The sequence below is a fragment of the Zingiber officinale genome, chromosome 11A (genome assembly GCF_018446385.1).
Source record: "Zingiber officinale cultivar Zhangliang chromosome 11A, Zo_v1.1, whole genome shotgun sequence".
NCBI classification, from domain to species: domain Eukaryota; kingdom Viridiplantae; phylum Streptophyta; class Magnoliopsida; order Zingiberales; family Zingiberaceae; genus Zingiber; species Zingiber officinale.
Window position 1 is genome coordinate 71,812,977 of NC_056006.1, and position 21,794 is coordinate 71,834,770.

The 21,794-nt window shown below is 42.2% G+C and overlaps 1 protein-coding gene across 1 annotated transcript; it reads left to right on the forward strand.

Moving 5' to 3' along the window:
* Positions 1-2,917: 2,917 nt before the first annotated feature.
* Positions 2,918-4,279, forward strand: LOC122031452. The gene is made up of 3 exons (XM_042590569.1): positions 2,918-2,942; positions 3,218-3,318; positions 3,386-4,279. The coding sequence occupies exons 1-3, from the start codon at positions 2,918-2,920 to the stop codon at positions 4,277-4,279; spliced, it is 1,020 nt and encodes a 339-aa protein (XP_042446503.1).
* Positions 4,280-21,794: the final 17,515 nt, after the last annotated feature.

The following is a 21,794-nucleotide window of genomic DNA, read 5'->3' on the forward strand; positions in this document are numbered from 1 at the left end:
ATGATACGAATGAGTCAAACGTCATATGATTTTGACTATTAGGAGAGTTAGGATTCTTACTATACTGATCAGTAGCTGATTGAGAGGTGCGCTAACATTTAACTCATTATTTTTTATTTATCACTCATGAAAAATGTAAAATAGATCTATTATTATTTTTTATATTAAATGCATCTCTAATTATATTGCATCTTTTCAAGAACATTGTAATAATGATATATTCTATATATCATCATCAACATATATTCAAATTAATATTCAAATCTCTTTTTTTAAAACTTATAAAACTATTGTCTAGCTAATATTTTTTTTATTGTAATGCTCATCTTATTTAGTTTACATTCAATTTGATAATCATAATTATGATGATGTATTACTTTCTATAGTATTAAATATTACTAACTAGTTTTGAAGTGAGATTGGATGTATTCACTAGGAGATTTTATTATCATTATTATTGTATTTGGATTTATTAATTCATATGTTTATTAGTAAAGAGATTTTATTATCATTATTATTGTATTTGGATTTATTAGATTCATATGTTTATTATTAAAATTTGAGATGTCTTGAATATTCATCTTTATTTGATTGAATTTGAGATGTTGTTGGATTAGATTTGAAATGTATTATTTGTTATATTGTTTGTGTATATAATGTGAATACGTGGATTTGTGAATGAGTTGTAGTGTTATAAGATTGTTGTTTGTGTGGATTTGTAAATGACATGTGGAGTTTGTATCGTTTATTACGTTGTATTGTTTGGTTCTATAGTGTGAATTTGTTGTGAAAATTATTATTTGTGATGGTGTGTTGATTGATACTTTATATATAAATAGGAAAAAAAATAGGGAGTGCTATAGAACACAATTTAGTGATGGATATTTCCAACGTAACACTAATAGGTTTTTTTTGGGACAGTTGGGATTCTCTGGTCTGCAATTTACGGATCAGGAGATGGTCCATTACATGAGGACCCTTGATTTGGATCGGATAGACTCCATTTATAAATAGATGGAGTTCATCTAAATCAAGAGTCTAAAAAAATGGATCATCCTCTAGTCCGTAAATTACGGACCAAAGGATACGTGCTCCTTTTGGGACGAGTTATTTCCAGATACATCAATAACCTTTACGGCTATATATTCATCTTATATTATCTAATTAATAATAATAATAATTCATAATTAATAAAATTTATTCGTTCTAATAATTTATTTTAATAATTGATTTATCCTAGTACTAATTTAAGTTGACCGAGACATATTGGATATCTCTCAACGATATCTTAAACTGAATGAATCTTAATTAAGGGAAACTAACACTGAGATAATTGTAAGATATATTCGCTTTCGAAGGAATCCAACTCTGACTCATGCATGAAGCTGTTCGATCACTTGGAGTTCATTGTCACCCACCTTTTGATTTGGTCCAAGGGAGTTGTTTAGGATTTGTTCTCTCGTTATTTAAATACGGCGCTAAGGAATTGTTCCTTCTCTTGTTTGTTTCTAAAAAGGTGAGATCATTTACGTTTGCTAATTTGACAACGTCCTCTCTAAAATTCATCGCTGACTTGACCTCTAAAACTGACTTAGTCAGAGCTGATATCAGAAATTGTCATTTCTTGTTCTCCCAGACGTAGCTTCTAAAACTGACTTTGTCAGATCTGATATCAGAAATTGTTATGTCGTGTTCCCATAAATTTAGCTGAATTGATAAATGATAGAATGATTGCCACATAAAATTTTGAAATCAAATTTTGAAATTGACGGAGTGTAAATCTTATAATATGTGTAAACTCATTCCATCTATCACTTACCGTTCTCAATTATCATAATTTACTTTTTTTATCTTAATCCTAAGATGATCTGACGAAATACTAGGGACAATCGTATTCACCTATTGCCACAGAAATTGTCATGCCGTGAGTAAACATTTTCTGCTGTTCATGTTGTCACAAGTTTTCCAAACCTGCTGGCTCACCGTTATTTTCCAAGCCAACTTGTAGCGGATCCACCCGGAATTGGACTTCGCTCACTGGATTCCTCCCGCTGGACCGTTGGACGCCGGTGCCTTTAAAAGCACGCGTCAACCCGAACCAAGAACAAGCGTCGGACGTCCCACTTGTCGCGCTGACACCGTCAGTTGGATCTCGTCCAATCGCCCGATTCGGTTCGCACGATCTCGATCGTACGTACGGGATCGATCCGTCGGTCTTAAAGGCCATCGAAGCAGGAATATTTATGAAAACACCCGGTTTTTTATATAATTATTTATAAAGGAAAAAGGGTTGTCGACTCGAGCGGATTCGGAACGTCAGGAAAAGGGGTTTGTAGGAATATTAAATAGTACTGGGGGTTTATTTGTGTTTTTATTCGGCTGTCTTCTTCTCGTGAAATAAATAAATATATATATATATACATTTTGTTGTTGATTTTTCTTTTATTTTTTAATTCTAATTTTTCTTTCGTCCATTTTCTCTCCTCGTTCTATCCTCTTCTCTGCCTCGAGTTTCCATTCTGTTGTTTCGGAGAAATTTTAGGGTTTTTTCTGAGTCCCGTCTCGCTTGGTTCGGTCGCGATCTTTGGAATCTAGTCCACAGCTGGCAAGAACGAAGTTTCCTCCGGATTCAGCGAGATTCAGGACTCTCTTTGGGGAATTTTTTCTTCTTCTTCTGCCGTGGTTTTGGTTCCGGGTCTGGACTTGTTGGTTCTTCAATTGATTGGCATTGGAAAAAAGGTGGTATTTTTTTGATTGATAGCTGGGTTTCTTTTGGGCTTCAGTGTTGCGAAGGTTTGAAAAGGAATTGTTTATTACTTGAGGGGTTGTAGTAGTTCTAGAAGCTATACTTCTATTTCACTTCAAAGGATAAGAGAAGAGAGACATTGTTCAAGTCCGAGTCGATCTTTGCTTTGTGATGGTTTGTGTTCATCTTGCTTCAGGTATTTGGGGCAAATTTTAGCTTTTGAGCTTGCTCTGTTTTTTGTTTTGTTTTGTTTTGTTTATGATCCATAAGAATGTGGCAAATGTTGGAACCCTATTGTTGTCTGAAAGTTGGGACCTTTCCAATTGAAAGGTCATATCTTCTGGTTAACCGCAATTATATTGCTCTCTGACTTCGTAGAGATTTCTTCTTACTTGTTCTTCTGCATTGCCTCCGCTTAGTCCTAGAAGACGATATAGGAGGAATACATATGTTATATTGTCTGTTTACCAGTGTTTCATCCTCATCCCTTACATATTGGTGAGGAATCTCAAGACCAACAAGAACCTGCATTGGAATTTAGCTTTGAAGATCTTGTTCATGAAGCTCTTAGGGTCAGTTGAGTGTATTCACCACTTAATGATTCTCCTTGGACTCAATGTATTGCTGTTTGCATACCAGTATAAGGCCCAAGCACCAGGTGCATCTGCTGCGAGTTCATTGAATACACTTCTTCAGGATTATGCTTACCGTGCTCTGGTTCGCCCCATCACTGGAGTTACCTACAATGGTACTCTCCCTATGAATCTCACTGGTATGAGGATTGCAGCAGTAAGACTCAGGAGCGGGAGTTTGAGAAGGAAAGGAATAAGCTATAAGGAATTTCAGATCCCACTTGGTCTCATTGTGCAGCCCTATGTGGAAAGGCTGGTATTGGTGTATCACAATCTGGGTAATTGGTCATCTTTCTACTACCCTCTTCCTGGCTATACCTATCTGACTCCTGTTCTTGGACTACTTGCTTACGATGCAACAAATTTGTCCGCCATAAATTTGCCAGAACTAAGCATTGTGGTTTCAGGGTTATTCATCTCTATTAATTTCACAAGCGTAACTCCTGTTCGCAGTGGTGCCATAGCTAGATGTGTGTGGTTTGGTGTAAATGGCACATCTAATTTTCAGGAATTGGTATCAAGCAATACCTGTTCTTCAATATACGGCTTAGGCCACTTCTCCATTGTGGTTGACTCTAGTGAGATAGCTCCTTCAGAAGCACCTAGTTTACTGCCAGGGCCAGGTCCAGGGCCAGTGCCTAGCCCCAGTGGTTCTAAGAACAGCAATTCTAAGGCATGGAGAATTGTTGGGGGTGTCGTTGGTGGTCTTGTGGCTCTAGTTGTCTTAACGCTGTTTGTTTACTGTATACACCGCGCTAGAAAGAAAAAGAAGATGGTACAGTTGGAGCAGCATGCAGATGCAGGAGTACCTCTGCAAACAGCAAGGATTGGAAATACACCGATTCCTGTGGCTTCAGGGACTCGGACACAGCCACTCCTCGAGAATGAGCTTGTCGCTTAATTGATATTGCTTTTGCCAATTATGGAATCACTTCAAGGATGGAGCATCAGGAACTAGTTGGAGACTGTCTTTTCAGGTGTTTCATATGTAAAGAACCAGCAGCCTGCCATTGCTGTATTCCACATTGTCTTGCATTGGTTGAGATGGGGTTAAACTTTCATCATAGCTTGCGGTCTCCATTCTTTCTTGTAAAGTTGTTTGTGTTCAAATGGTTCCAGTCCTTATTTTTTCACTGTTCCAGTATTTTGTTGGTTGAAATATCTTATTGGCATGTAGAAAACCACCAAGAATATGACATTTGTTGCAACTGGAGATTTTTCTATTGTTGGCTGTCATGCTTAGAGAAATCTTGCTAATAAATCTGAGTTATGATTTATTTCATTTTGCACTGCCCTATTCAAATAGATATGCTTTTATTCTTGACAAATCTCTGCTCATCAAACTAGCAAAATTTCTTGATAAGATTGTGATCATTTTTCTCTTGAGGAGCTGTGTTCTTCATTAGTTCATCATGATATCGGTTTCTGATTTTGCCAAATGCTCATAGCTCGTCTGCATGTCTGACTTAACTATTTGCAGTTTTTTTTTCAAAAAAAACCATAGGAATATTTTTTAAAAAAAGAGATAAAATTATAGTATTATGATGGTGATAAATTAAAAGTTAAAATGGTATAAATTAGTCTTTTCAGTACATTTGCTCAAACTTTTCATTCTATTCCTTCTACTTACTTCTGAGTAATTCTGATGAAGCTGTTTATGATACTATTTTCAAGGCATGTTTTTATTTCTTTTTCTTTTCATATTTTTTTTTAGTGAAGTGGAACAGAAGAACTCCTGATTCTTGACTACTGACTAGATTCATCATGTTCTTTTTGCCATTTTCCTAAGCTATTACTTCTGATAGATTATCTTCTGAAGACTTTGATTGTTTCCCCATTCTTCCACCATTTGCTATTGCCAACTTAAGTTCTGATGAACAAGCAGTTTTAGAATGATGAGAAGCTTATGATATATGATTATCTTCCTTCTGTCAAGGTCTTCTCCCTTTTACATGGTATATGTTTCTTTAACTCCATGTCTTTGCACTAATAATGCTTCTTGACTCAATAAACAAATACATGTAGTTTGAGAACTCGTGTTACTGATAGTGCAACATTTAATCTACTTTGAGAACTGAGTACATCCACTACCTCAGATTACTCTAACTAGTCGCATTGTTTTCTGCTTGACTAGTTGCAGTTTTGGCTGAATATATAAATTTACAGATTTCTTCTGCTCTAAATTGTTGGATGTGAATTGTGGAGTTCCTGATAGTCCAATTGGGATGGTGGCAAACATGGATAGATCCTGTTTTATTTGGGGAAGCCTTTGAGGATTTTATGAAAATCAATATTTCTTTTCATGGAAGGGTATGATACAATACATGCTGATACCTTGGGAACGATTTCCCATTCAGCTCACCGAACTCAGTGGCTCAGATCCACATCAATAGGCCCGTTGACCAATCGGCCACGTGGCATCAGGCCATGTTGACTCTACAGCAGCCCTCCCTCACCCCTTTCAGTCTCTATGCGCTTGGCTTTCCAAGCAGCCTTTAGCACAGGAGTCCACTAAGAGTCAGCTCTGCACATAACTTAACCCTCTGAACAATGTGGATTTCTATTCACCCTTGCATAATGGGTTTAACCACTAAAAGGACTGCAAACTCTAGTCCACTGCAAATGTGACCCTGATAGAGATGAATGTGGCCCTTGTATATGGTGGGTGCATGAAGTCTATGATATAATGATACAGACATCGATTTTTAGGAATTGATGATCATGGTTATTTTATCATAGGAATTGATGATCATGATTATTTTATCATGCACCTAATATATGTGTATCTATATTTATTTTCTTCCATATCTGTGAGGCTGACACTAAGTGTAAGTAGTCCGTGATAGTTTTGATGTGATTAACCAAGTCAAATTAGGCTTTGCGTATTTACTGCCTTACATCTAAGAGTGCAGGGATTTAGAAATGCAAGAAGTCGAGCGGTAGATGTGGCAGACGAGAAGGATGACATGAGAATCGAGTCGACGGGCTCGGTACATCCGAGGGATGAGAAGTTTTAGAAGAGTATGCTAGTGGAACGAGAAGGATGCACATGGCGTTTTCGAGGGACAAAAAGCCGGAGCAGAAGACTGCTTGACGAGAAGGCCATAGTTGGATTCGGGTGAGCTCAACTCTTGAAGGTTGGAGGATCACCTAAGCGACCGGAGATAAAGCCAACGATCGGAGAATGCTCCAGACGAGTTAGCACTGGGCTAACTGGTCCGGGCACCTAGATCGTCCGAGTGCCCGGACCACCAGGGTGCCGAACAGGCGCCTCGTCGCAATGGATCACTCTTCTGGTCCACGTCAGCAACGGTCCGAGTGCTTGGAGATGGTCCAAGCTTCTAGATATGAAAAATTCTATCTTTCAACCGTTGCGCGTAGATAAACTTTGCCACGCTAGAGAGGCACCCAGATCACTATCCAGGTGCCCGTAGTCCGCCAAGTCAACAACTGATAAGTTTGACCAAAGCACTATAAATAGAGCTCTAGTTCACTTAGTTTAGAACAACACCTGTATTACTTCTTCGATTTCTATTTTAGTGTTCGTACTTCAACTTCTATAAGAGGCTTCTTCGCCTAGATCAAGTAGAACTTTGTTAGTGCTTTCAACATATTGGATTAATAACATCCCCGGTTGTAACCAAATAAAAACCGATAGCATTTTTTTTAAACAATTTATTTTTGATTTTATAACAAGTGTTTTCTAATCAAAGTTGAAAGTTGTGAGTGTTGGGACATCCGGAGGGGGTGTGTGAATAGCTCGTTCGCTTCACTTAAATGATGATGTTACAGGGGAAAAACTCGAAGCAAATCTCCCCAATGCTAACACAAATGATTACTTGTTATCCACCTTAAGATCATGTAACTAATCTAAAGATCTACACTCGAGCACACTCTCCACTATGAAAACACTGTTTCTCGGAAACAATCCGGAGGTGGAGAAACCTCGTACGCACTCACACAAGCATACAAGTGAAAACCTCTTCTTACTTGATTTCTTGTAACTTGTAGATGCCTCTTGAGTCTTGGAAGTACAATAACACTTGTCTCCAAGAACCTTTGAGAACCGGCGACAATGGCGGAAAGAAGAGCATGAGTGATTGGTGAAAAGTTGCGCATTTAAACCTCGCCAACGACTTTATTTTGTCACGATATAGGGCTCCTAATCGATTTAACCTGCTCCCAATCGATTGCCACGTCAGATCTAATCAATTCCAACCGTCTAAAGCTCGCAACCTATGCAATGGTCATATCTCAATCAATCGGCTGATCGATTGAGCTAGCTGGATCGATCAACTGATTGATCCAGATGACTTTTGTGCTTTTATAGAAGACCCTGGGATTGATTGACCTCCTTCCTAATCGATCCAGCACAGCTCTTACTGTACATCACGAAAACCCCTCTCCGATCGATCAACTAATTGATTTGAGTAGCATAATCGATCGGCTGATCAATTGGGGAGAGCACATTGTGCTCTCGAGAATGGCTGCTAATCGAATTGATCGATTGGGTTGCCATTGCTCATGGGACTCTCCCAATCGATCAACTAATCAATTGAGCTATGGTTTAATTGATCACCTGATCGATTGACCAATCCTAACTTGCTTAACTCAAGTCTAGGGTTTCCAAACCCAATATCCAGTCAATCGTAACCTGTCGAGACTCCTCATTGCCTAGTATCTAGTCAACCTTGACCTGTTGGGACTTCGTCATCATGTGTTTGGTCAATTCTTTGACCCACTTGGACTTTTTCTCCTAGTACTAGTGTCTTGTCAACCTTGATTCACTTGGACTTATCATCTCATGCTAAATGTCTGGTTCTCCATGACTCACTTGTACTTCCACTCACTAAATGACCGGTTAACTTTGACCCACTTGAATTTCTACTACCTAGCTTTACTCATTAGGATTTACTTACTGTCTAACTTCATTCACTAAGACTTTTCCACCTGACTTCACTCTCCAAGATTTCCATCTACCTAACTTTACTCACTAGGACTTCTTAACTGTCTGACTTCACTCACCAGGACTTTCTCACTTCATAGCTTTACTCACTAGGGCTTTTCACCTGACTTCACTCACAAAGATTTCCATCTACCTAACTTCACTCACTAGGACTTCTTATCTGTCTACCTTCAGTCACTAGGGCTTTCCAATTTGCCTGACTTCACTCATCAGGATTTTTCACACCAAGTGTCCGGTTAACACTGATCTACTTGGATTTTCTTCTTCTGCCAACCTTATCCTTGTCTAACCTTTAGTTAGGACTTTCTAGTCAAGTATCCTATCAACTTTGATCTATGATGCGGCGATGGAGGGACGTCTATCTGGTACGAGGTCAACTGTCAAGGTGGAGGTCAAAGTTAAGGTGGTCAACACTCGGGTGTCAAAGGGCCGAACGGAGGACAATTACAATGGTCATTCGGGCGGTTAGGCCCCGACCGACAGGAAACGGGTCCGAGCAGACCCCCATTCCAATTCAGGATGATACGCAAGACAACCGATTCTCAATACGGAGCAGCAGGACGCCGAGGGAGACCGCATAACTTGTCTTAATAAAGGAAGATATGTTACTACACTGTCACAGCATAGAAGAACCACGGAGGTCGATAGAGTGGAGGTCACATCTACCCCGCTCGGCCAAGCTGCTACCCCGCTTGGTCAAGCAGCGAGACCTGGCCATGGACGGAGTGGAGTCCCAGTCGAGTGGCTACCCCGCTCGGCCAAGCAACGGGACCACTGTAGTATCTCTCGACATTCTTTTGGGAGATAGTACCACTGACACGAGGCATGGTCGACAGGCGGATCGTACGACAGAAGTTTCTACTGCCACATCAGGGATATGCATGCCCTGTTAAAGTATGGTGTCAGAGGTACTTTCCTGACAAGATCCTTTATGGGATACATGGGAGAGTGTGCCTATGCCTTGAGAAGTGTGTACGCTATCCACCAGGGCTCTATATAAAGGGGGGTCCATCACCGACAGAGGTACGCGTTATCTACTGTTTGCGCATAGTGCTACTGTTGCTTTGCTTCTCCACATTTTCCGGTGATTAACTTGAGCGTCACAGGGCCAACGTCGGGATCCCTTCCTTGGCTCGACACTGACGTTAATTATTTTACAGAGCGGAGCGAGGTCCACAGCCGATCAGTGGAGCCGCCACCTTTCTAGCTTTCCAACTTCACGTTTTCGGACAGGATCAACATACATTAAAATGAATAATTTCAAAAGAAAATATACTATAGCTACATTATGTATTATGACATGACATGTGATATTTTTCATGATGATATGTGATCTTGTCGAGAAGCTGAGAAGACGAACCTGCCAGTGTGACGTGTCTGGAAGGTTGACCGCATCCTCATGACCCAGCTGATGAGCTGTCTCCTGTGTTGACCAAGTCGTTCGAAGTCTTCTGGTCAACAGTACCTGTATCCAGTGACCGAGTTGCCCCGGTCTCTGGTACCCCGATGCTCGAGGCGATGCCACAAATATATGAGCAGCCAAATAATAATGGAACAGTGAAATAAATACAATATGAAGGCGATAACGTATCCTGGCCCCGGGGGGGAGGGGGGGGGCGCCCTCGGATAGGTGGGTGAGCTGATCAAGTCGTCGTAATCCTGAATAGTAGGTAAATGCCCACCAGGCGAGTATCTGGCTTCGGTGGCTCGAAGCCGGGCGCGATATGGATCCGCAAGGCGACGCACGACCGACTACAGCCTCGGCTCGCAAGCCGACATACAACAGCGGCACGCAGGCCGGAATGTAACCACGCCACGAAGGCCGAACACACTCTCGGCTCGCAGGCCGGAATATACAAATAGTATGATACTTGAGCACTTGGACGACGGCTGCCCGGAGGTGTCGGCGGCAACCTCCGCAGCCGCCGAAGGTGGCAGTAGCCGCGAGAAGCGGTGACAGCCACTGTAGGTGCCGGCGTGTGCCGGAAGAGGTGACGGCAACCACTCACGGCAGAGGCTCACTAGCGACTGGGCCCGCTGGTAAAGGAAGTTCGATGGAGGCGGAGGTAGCACTGTTGGAGTTGGAGGCGTCGCTTTTCGACGATGTTGGTGTCGGAGAAAGGAAGTAGCGGAGAGGGGGTAACCGGCAGCCTGCGTCCTCGCCGGTGAGAAGCGTGAGGCCGAGGAAGAAGACTCTCCTCTTGGCGGGGACATGCGGACCCGAACCAGCCCCCAGCCCTCGTGCTCGGCAGTGGAGGAGAACCAGAAGCACGAAGAAGCGCCTGCCCTCTCCCTGTTCGCGGTGGCTACGGTGAGAAGAGGAGGGGAGAAGAACGACGATCGATGCCGGCCAGGAGTAGACTGTGGTGAGGCCTTCTTCGTGATATCTCCTTGTGGCGGGCCGAAACCAATCCCCCTCGCCCCTATGCTTGGCGGCCCAAAAAAAGCCCCCAGGCTGCATGTGAACAGTGCCCTTTATGAGCACAAAACCCTCCCCAAATAAAATGACAAAACTGGCCTTCCCTTCTTCCCTAATCCCTCTTATGTCATACACTATATCCGCATCACAAGCCTCCCCTTCAAGTCTAGTCGAAGGAGGCGCGAGTCCGATTGACTAAACCAAGGCTCGTAACAGAATCGCTACCGAACGCGAAATCAAACCCACATAATCACTACACGTCGACCGAGTAGCTATGGCAATGTCAAGCAAGTGACTCAAGTAGTATCGGGCGGGCAGCCGAACAGATGGTCGAGCGATACCGGTCGGATGGCTACGCGGGTGCTGACCGAGCGGCTCTGAGAATGACCCATCGGGTGATCGTAAAATACTGGCCTGGCAATCAAGTAGCGTCGAGTGAGAGTATGCCGAGCGGATGAGCGATGACTAAATGCGACCACGAAGAGACCGATCGAGCGATCGGAAGGATGTCAATCGAGTGAGTAGACGCCGAGCAGACGGTGCCAAGCGCGCGACCGAGAAAGTGTCGGTCGATCGACCATAAAATGCTGACTAGACCATCACGAGAATGTCGAGCGCTGGACCAAGTGATTTGAGTGTGGCCAAACGGACGGCTGAGCGATCATAAATTGCCGCTCAAATTATCGTAAAACGCGACCGAGAGACCGAGCGAGAGGCAAAGCAGCATTGGGCAGGCGTGGAGCCTAAAAATTGAGCGGGAGCATAGCTCGTGAAATCGAATGCGAACGGAGACGGAAAGTCGTGAGCCCAACGGGCGCATCGCACGTGGACTAAACTGGAGCGCAACCCGTGAATCGAAGGTGCATGGAAGCGAAAGTCGCGAGTCGAACGAGCGCGTCGTACGTGAACTGAACTGGAATATAGCCCGTGAATCGAAGGCGCATGGAAGTGAAAGTCGCGAGCCGAACGGGCGCGTCGTACTTGAACTGAACTGGAATGTAGCCCGTGAATCGAAGGCGCGTGGAAGCGAAAATCGTGATCCGAACGAACACAAAGCCAATGAGATATTATGGCCCGAAACCAGCGGAGATACTCTCGTTCGCGACCATTGGAGATAGTTAGACCCCGAATGAGGGAGATAAACTGCTCCGATATACTCTGCGACCCCGAACGGGGGAAATAGAAGCTCTTATAAGCTGGTCTGTGACCAGTGAGAAGCGCTCGACCCCGAATGGGGAAGATGAGATATTTGATAAGCTAGACCCCAAATAGGTGATATAAAATATCTGATAAGCTTGACCCCAAATGGGTGATATAAAATATCTGATAAACTCGACCTCGAACGGAGGAGAAAGAATACCCGATGAACTGGTTTGAGGCCCGTGATGAACGCTCAATCCCAAACGGGGGAGATAGATGTCACTCGACCCTGAACAAGGGAGATAGAATATCCGAAGCTGGTTCGATACCAGTGAAGATCACTCAACCCCGAACGGGGGAGATAGATGCTCATGAAGACTGCTCGACCCTGAATGGGGGAGATAGAATATCCGATAAGCTGGTCCACGACCAGTGACGACCACTCAACCCCGAACGGGGGAGATAGATGCTCGTGAAGATTGATCGACCTCGAACGAGGGAGATAGAATATCCGATAAGCTAGTCCGTGACCAGTGACGACCACTCAACCCCGAACGGGGGAGATAGATGCTCGTGAAGACTGCTCGACCCCGAACGGGGGAGATAGAATATCCGATAAGCTGGTCCACGACCAGTGACGACCCCTCAACCCCGGACGGGGGAGATATATGCTCGTGAAGACTGCTCGACCACGAACGGGGGAGATAGAATATCCGATAAGCTAGTCCATGAAGTGGTCTTCAAGCCGGGGTTTTTATAGTCGCCAGTTCGACTCTAGAGTTTAACGTCGCCGCTTGACGGTCTTCAAGCCGGGGTTTTTATAGTCGCCGGTTCGATTCTAGAGTTTAACTTCGCCGCTCGACGGTCTTCAAGCCGGGGTTTTTATAGTTGTCGGTTCGACTCTAGAGTTTAACGTCGCCGCTCGACGGTCTTCAAGCCGGGGTTTTATAGTCGCCGGTTCGACTCTAGTGTTTAACGTCGCTGCTCGACGGTCTTTAAGCCGGAATATTTATAGTTGCTGGTTCAACTCTAGAGTTTAACGTCGCCGCTCGACGGTCTTCAAGCCGGGGTTTTTATAGTCACCGGTTCGACTCTAGGATTTAACGTCGCCGCTCGACGGTCTTCAGGCATAGCTCACACCCGACCGATCGACGCGGGGTCTTCAGCATCGAGCCCTTGGCTCGGATAATATACGCTCGACCGATCGGCACGGGGTCTTCGGCATCGAGCCCTTGGCTCGGATAATATACGCCCGGTCGATCGGCACGGGGTCTTCGGCATCGAGCCCTAGGCTCGGATAATATACGCCCGACCGATCGATACGGGGTCTTCGGCATCGAGCCCTTGGCTTGGCTAATATATGCCCGACCGATCGACACGGGGTCTTCGGCATTGAGCCCTTGGCTCGGATAATATATGCCCGGTCGATTGGCACGGGGTCTTCGACATCGAGCCCTTGTCTCGGATAATATACGCCTGGCCGATCGGCACGGGGCCTTTGGCATCGAGCCCTTGGCTCGGATAATATACGCCCGGTCGATTGACATGAGATCTTGGGCATCGAGCCCTTGGCTCAGATAATATACGCCCGGCCGATGGGCACGGGGTCTTCGGCATCGAGCCCTTGACTCAGATAATATACGCCCGGCCGATCGACACGGGGTCTTCGGCATCGAGCCCTTGGCTCAGATAATATACGCCCAGCCGATTGACACGGGGTCTTCGGCATCGAGCCCTTGGCTCGGCTAATATACGTCCGGCCGATCGGCACGGGGTCTTCGGCATCGAGCCCTTGGCTCAGCTAATATACGCCCGGCCGATCGGCACGTGGTCTTTGGCATCGAGCCCTTGGCTCGGATAATATACGCTCGGCTGATCGGCACGGGGTCTTGGGCATCGAGCCCTTGGCTCGGATAATATATGCCCGGCCGATGGACACGGGGTCTTCGGCATCGAACCCTTGTCTCGGATAATATACGCCTGGTCGATCGGCATGGGGTCTTCGGCATCGAGCCCTTGGCTCGGCTAATATACGCCCGGCCGATCGGCACGGGGTCTTCGGCATCGAGCCCTTGGCTTGACTAATATACGTCCGACCGATCGCCACAAGGTCTTTGGCATTGAGCCCTTGACTCGGATAATATACGCCCGGCCGATCGGCACGGGGTCTTTGACATCGAGCCCTTGGCTCGGATAATATACGCCCGGCCGATCGACACGGGGTCTTGGGCATTGAGCCCTTGACTCGGATAATATACACCCGACCGATGGGCACGGGGTCTTCGACATCAATCCCTTGGCGCGGATAATATATGCCTGGCCCATGGGCACGGGGGTCCTCGATTGAGGAACTATGGCATATCATATAACTGAAAGAAAATATAACGGAAAAACTGACCTGCCGACTAGCAGAGGATCTGATTCAGTTCCTCGACTCCCGAATACCTGTGGAGTGAGGAGAATATGATATACTCATCGAAGCCTACCGAGGTCATGAGAATGGCAAAATTTTCCGGCGTCGTCCATCTTCACGTTCCAGATCAGGTGTGTTCCCACAGATGGCGCCAATATGAATGCAAAATATGATGTCATGACATATGATAGGTAAATAATCACGACAATTTAGTATAAATGAAATAGTTAGATTATCTATCTAAGTGTTTCTATCCTTAAACTATTTAAACTAAGACTAACCTAAGTTGCCCGTTTCTCCTAAGAAAAATATAAAATTTTAACTTGGCATTTCTTTAACTTTTCATTTTTGTGCCAAATTTAATTAAGTCCAAATCTTCAAATTTATTGGTACACATTTTACTCTTCTAAAATAGTAAACAATTTAACCTTCTTATTTCAAGGAGTGACATTGCCTTGAAAATGCTTTAAAGTGCCAACTTCATCAAGGTTGGATTAATTACCTTTCTAATTTGAGTTGACACTCTCTAAACCCATCTAGGATGCAAAGAACACACTCTTAGGAACTCAAAATCTATTGGTGCTCTTTGGGTGTGCTAGGTACTCATTAGGGATAACTTCCCTACTTACCTTCCTAATGACCTTCCTAGGCTTTTTGGAAGTCTTAGTCATGCTAGACTCCTCTAGGTCAACTCTAGGAATAACTTTCCTTGTGACTTTCTTAGTGATTTTTTTAGGCTTTTTAAAAGTCTTACTCACATTGGTCTCTTCAAGGTTAACTTTAGGGGTGGACTCCGTTATAACCTTGACTTGATTCCTAGACCTAGGGTTAGTTTCATAACTATATGGAACTATATGGTAAGAAAGGACATCCTTCTTGACATAAGGTTTATATCTCAAACTCCTCCTACCATCGGATGGCTCTTGTCTATCTATCCCTAGATTTTTTTCCTTAAACCCTTGGACACCATTTATCATTTTCTTGAAGGTCCTTTCTAATTTATCAAGTCTTGACCTCAAGACTTGATTCTCCTTCCGTAAGTTCTCAAATTTTGATTTTCTATTAAAACCTTGAGTCTCTCCATGTGTAGGAAGATATGACTTCGACCTGGTGCATTTGGCTTAGTAGAACTAACTAAAACTATCTCTTACTAATCCTAGCTAGTTAGACCAAAATTTTATACTAAGTTCAATAGGCAGGATTATTTGAAAATTTTTGAAGGTGTGGTTACTTTAATGATGTTTAGGTGACTCACCATAACTTAGACGTTTATCAAAAGAATGTCTGCTTATTAAACTCAAAGCTAAACTCGAATCTAACCCAAGTTAAACCAGATCCTGAAACCGAACTTAACTCATCTCATAAAACTATAGGATTCTATATGTCTGAAAATATAGATTGAGCGAGATGAATAAGGATAAATTAAATCAAAATAAATAAATAAAATAAAATTATAATTAATTCTAGTTAATCAATCTTAAATTTAATAATCAATTCCTTTAAACTAATTAATCTATTATATTTATAAATAATTATAAGTATATTATTTTTATCGGAAACCTAAGACCTTAAGTTAAGGGGGAGATATTTCTTTAAGTGATTTGCAAATTCTAGGCTAATCTTTTTTTTTTAATTTCTTTAAAAATTTCCATTTTCTTAGTGTTTAAAATTTATTTTTGCTTTAGTTTAGGTCGAACCCCTAGAAAGCATGATCCTATAGATCTAGGCGAAGAGCATCGCATAAGTACACTAGGTCTGTCTTGATTGTGTATTCAAAAATTTAGAATGACGTGAGATCCATAGACCTTTTGTTTAGACTTCATATATTTATATCAGCGCGTCAACATAAGTATAGACGATAAATACAATAACACATTGATCAAATTAAGTAGTCATTTTTAACAATTTCTAACTGGACATTAATACTTAACTTAATTAACCAAATGAACACTGCTATATTCTGTATAGCTAATTAGTAACTAAATGTTAAACATTTAAGAACGAATTTTAGATGAATATTTTTAAACTAAGTTTTTATTTATTTTTTAACAATTTAATTAATTTTTAACTTAAATTAATTATTAACTTAAATTAATTTTTAAACAACTTAATTAATTTTTTAACTTAAATAAATTTTTAACTTAGATTAATTTTTAAACAATGTAATTAATTTTAAACTTAAATTAATTTTAAAACAACTTAATTAATTTTTTTTACTTAAATTAATTTTTAAACAACTTAATTAAAATTTTTTTAACTTTAATTAAAATTTTCGGCAACTTAATTAATTTTTTTCCAACTTAAATCATTTTTTTTCAAAACCTAAATAATTTTTAATAACATAATTAATTTTTTTACTACATTAAAAAAACTTAATTTAATTAATATAATTAAAATTTAATCAATTTTTTCTCCTTAATTAAAAATTTTAAAACATAATTCAAATTTTGGTACGTTTGTCGGGAGAATGTAATTAAACAAAAACATTTCAAAAAAAAAAAACCACTACAGACGCCTGGAGAGAGTCTAGGCGCCCCGCCTTGCCTCCGCAAAACCAACCCATAGTTTTGCGAAGGCACCTCTATTTTATGCGATCTGGGCACCCAAGCTGAATCTGAGTACCTGAACAATGGTTATATTAGGGGTCGTGGAGGCATCCCTTCGCTCACCCCTCTCCCCTTTGTTCTTTTGAAAAAGCTCTTCACTGAGCTTTTAAAAGCAAAAGCAAAAAAAGAAAAAAGGGAAAAGAAACTTTAAGTTTTTGGTTTACAAATTCTTAAACTTCTCTTCTCTGGTTCTTGAGCCACGTTGCTGAGGATCAATCGAGGTCGTCATTTCTTTTATAAATATTTAGAATGCCTCAATAATTTTTGGAACTTAGACTTTTTTTTCAATGTTTTAGTAAAAATTAGTCTTTAATTTTTATTATTGTTGAGTAGGAAGAAAATGACTGATGTCGGTGGAGGCCCCTCTAGGACACCTAGCAATGATCCTAGGTTTTCTACTGAAGGACATAGGGTTAGATTTTCATCCATTTCTTCTATGCCTTGCCTAGTCGGTATTTATGTAGAACTTTCTTTCAGCATTCTTGCATCCCTAGTATAGAAATTATTGAGTATTATCAGCTATATGGACTAGTTTATTGTTCCAATTCGGTTAACTCAAGTTTATGTGCCGAATTATACAATAATTTAGTCAAAGTGGATGATTTTACATATAATTCTAAGTACAGAGGTCACATTATCTTCTACCGCCCTTCGATACTTCTAGGCCTGCAACCCTCAGCTACTCCCTTTGTATGTTACCCTCCTAGGGATTTACCATTTGGTGATCCCTACTCCCACATCACTTTGGATACGATCTATTCGTATTTTTTTAGAGGTGAGAGGGTACCGACTGCCACCTAGTTTCGATCAGTGACACTTAGTGTCCGACATTACATTCTCTATAGGGTCCTGATGAAGTGCATCTTCCCACTCACCACTAGAGATGTCGCTATGATGCAACCTTTTCACTCTTTCCTCGTATATGCATTCCGTCATAGGTTAGATATAGATATTAGCCTTCACATATTCCGTGCCATTATCTATTCAGCCAGTATCTCCACTAGTAGACGAGTCCACATGCCCTACTACCATATTCTGACTGCCTACTTACACTCATTAGGTATTGATGTCACTATAGGTAATATCACACCCCTAAATGAGTTCTGCATGATAGGTGCTAGGAATCTATCCTTAGCCTCTCTACATATAGATGATCAAGGTATAGTGTCTTGGAGGGAAGCCCAGTATCAGTCAGACCAACATCAACCAACCCAGCATCCCCCTTGTTAGGACCTTTGTGCCCGCTAGAGGGGGTGAATAGCGGTTCGTCATGCTTGCGTTGGTTTGCTTCTTCTTGATGATGTGCAACGGAAAATACAAGAACCAAACACAAACAACGCTAACTCTAGGGATTTACTTGGTATCTACCTCAAGCAGAGGTGACTAGTCCAAGGATCCACACACTCACACACCCTCCACTATGAAACCACTCCTTTGCGGTAACTACCGAAGGTGGAGAAGCCTTACAAGCTCACAATACAACAAGAATATAAAGAGAAGCAAATACAAAGGAAATCTTACAAGATTTGTACAATAAACCCTAACCCTAGCTTCTTCTTCTTGTTGCAACTCGCCTCTTGACTTGGATGTGCCTCCAAGAACCTTCAAGACTGGTGGAGAGAGCTGTGGAGAAGTCGCTGTGAAAGTCGCAGAAGAATCGCAGGAAAGAACACAAAGTTCTACGGAGAAAACGCTCCGCCCAAGCTTTAAACATTGCTCCCAATCGATCCAATTCATCTCCAATCGATTGTCACATCAGCACCGCTTCATCGTAGCCGTCCATTGCTCGTTTTCTGTGCAACGGTCGAATCCCAATCGATCGACCGATCGATTGAGAACATCTGAATCGATCGATGGATCGATTCAGAAGCATTCTGTGTTCTCGCGATCACGCGAGAACTCCCCTGCCCAATCGATCAACCAATCGATTAGGCAACTCCCAATCGATCGCTCGATCGATTGGAAAAGTTTCTGTGCTCGCGATTTCACATCCCAATCGATCGACCGATCGATTGGGCCTTCCCACAATCGCAGCACACACCAATCAATCGACTGATCGATTGGACCCTGGTTCAATCGATCTCCCGATCGATTGACCAGCCTGGACTTGACTCAAACTCAAGTTCAAAGCCTCCAACTCAACTGCCGGTCAACCGTGACCTGTTGGGTCTCCGTGCCTAGTATTTGGCCACACCCGACTAACCTCGAACTAGCCTTCTAGCCTCCTCCATCAGCCTTGCGTCCCTCGGATATCTCCCATCTTTCACGCCTTGCCTTCAGGAGCTTCCTTTGGCCTCATTCTAATTGTCGGATTATACCACCACACTCGATTAACCTCAAACTAGCCTTCTAGCCTCCTCCATCAGCCTTGCGTCCCTCGGATATCTCTCCATCCTTCACGCCTTGCCTTCAAGAGCTTCCTTCGATCTCATCCTAGTTATCGAGTTCTCCTTGCCAAGTCACACTAGGACTTACCTTGCCAAGATCAGATGCTTGGACTTACAACCTATGCCAAGATCACACTTGGACTTTCCAATTGCCTGGCTCCACACCAGGACTTTCTCACTTGCCAAGATCACACTTGGACTTTCCAATTGCCTGACTTATCACCAGGACTTTCTCCTTTGCCAAGATCACACTTGGACTTTCCAATTTGCCTAACCTCCAATTAGGACTTCCACCACTGTCTAAACTCCAGTTAGGACTTCCACCACTGCCTAAACTCCAGTTAGGGCTTCCACCACTGCCTAAATTCCAATTAGGACTTCTACCACTGCCTAACCTCCAGTTAGGACTTCCATACGCCTGATCTCTAGTCAGAACTTTACATACGCCTAACCTCCAGTTAGGACTTCCATACGCCTAATCTCTAGTTATGACTTTCCCAGTCAAGTTTCCTATTAACCTTAACCTATTTGACTTGTATTCTCATCAACCTGGTCAACCCTTTGATCATCTCCATAACCGGACGATTGCCCTAGCAATCTCCATATATTGTCAAACATCAAAACTCAAACCCCGACTCAAGCTTTACTCAACTCAAGCTTAGTCAAACTGGTCAAACTTGACCAAGGGAAATTGTCCCAACAATCTCCCCCTTTTTGATGTTTGACAATACCTCTAAGTTAATACCTCTAAGTTTGGCTAAATCTAATAGCCTTAACTTCTTCATTATCACAAGGCTAAATCTCATAGCCTTAACCTCTTTTTTATACCAAGGCTTGAATGAAGGTTTCCTTCATTCTCTCCCTTTTCTAGAGGGCAAACTCCTCCTACTTGGATGAAGGCCTAACTTAACCTTCCATTCTTCCCCCTTGTCACACATCAAACACTGAAAATAAACTCTTCTCCATAAGAGTTAACTCTTCGTTGTTTACAACCTCACATGTTTGTTAGTTAGAGCCCTAGAGCCAATCATTTGATGATTATTGTATGGACTCGTTGTATCATATTCTTATATATATAAAGACATTTGTTTATGGTTATTATGCTTACTTGTATTGGTACCAAATAACTAAGTATAATAGCATCCTTGAGTAGAAGGTTCTTACCTATATCAATCGGTTAGTTGAATCGATAGTGAGATGATATAGGGAATACTACTCTTAATCATTCCTAGTCAAGTATTAGCATTCAAGGACAATGTTAATGCGACGAGACTAGCATGTAGGTCAACTCGATGACTTGGTCTCACAAGTCATGGATATGGAGATATCAAGTTGACACATGGGTATGCATTGGAGAATGTATACTGAATGACCCGCCATGAGAAAGTATCATGGATCATTATATGAGTGTCATATACTTTCTCATGTGGCTATTAGTATGACTATTATTCCTTGGACCTGAAGTCACCATGGTTCCCTACATAAGGAGTCACATACTTTGGCTTCGTCAAACGTCACCTGTAACTGGGTGGACTATAAAGGCGATTACTGGGTATGTATCAAATTATGCGGAGGGATGTGAGTGATGTAGATAAGATCTATCCCTCCTATATGACGGGAGTGACATCAATACTCTTGATAGAGTGAGACCACTAAGTGCATGGTCATGCCCAAATGAGTCAATATGAGATATCGAGCTCATTTAATTGAGTGAGTCTACTTGGGATTCAAGATTTATATTGATTAGAGGATGACACGATCTATACCTCACATTGATCAATCTAGATGTCAAGGATAGAAGGACACTTGTCATATAATGTGAAGAGTCACAATTAGTAGTCACAAGGTGATGTTGGATCTCAACATTCTTGTAACTTGGGTAGTAATAATGTGTTGCTAGATACCGCTCATTACTTATGCTTCTAAATGGGTTTAGGAGCATTGCCAACGTTATAAGAACCTATAGGGTCACACACAAAGGGCAATTAGATGGAGATTAGGTTCATTTGATGAACCAAATTGGATTAAGAGTAATCCAAATTAGGCTAATTGAGTTGGACTCAATTTGGTTCTTGTGTTAAATGAGTCTAATTTGGACTTAGACTCATTTAATTAATTTAATTCAATAAATAGATATTCATTAAATTAAAATTGACTTGAACCAATGGTCAGATTAGATCAACTAAGGGAGAGAAGTGGTCAAGTTTGACTTGACTTGAGAGGAAGATGAAGTGTCAAGTTTGACTTGACCATTTGCCACCTCATTGGTGAGTTGGCATTGAGTGGGCTAATGATGATGTGCCACATCATCAAGACCACTTCATGATTTGCCACCTCATGTGGGAGATCAAGAGTTTTTGACTCTTGAAATCCCATGGAATATATAACCTCTCACTTGAAGGTGGCCGGCGACTTTTTGGGAGTTACTAGTGAGAATTGATTCTCATTCACTCCTTCTTCTTCCTCACTAGATTTCTTCTCTCCC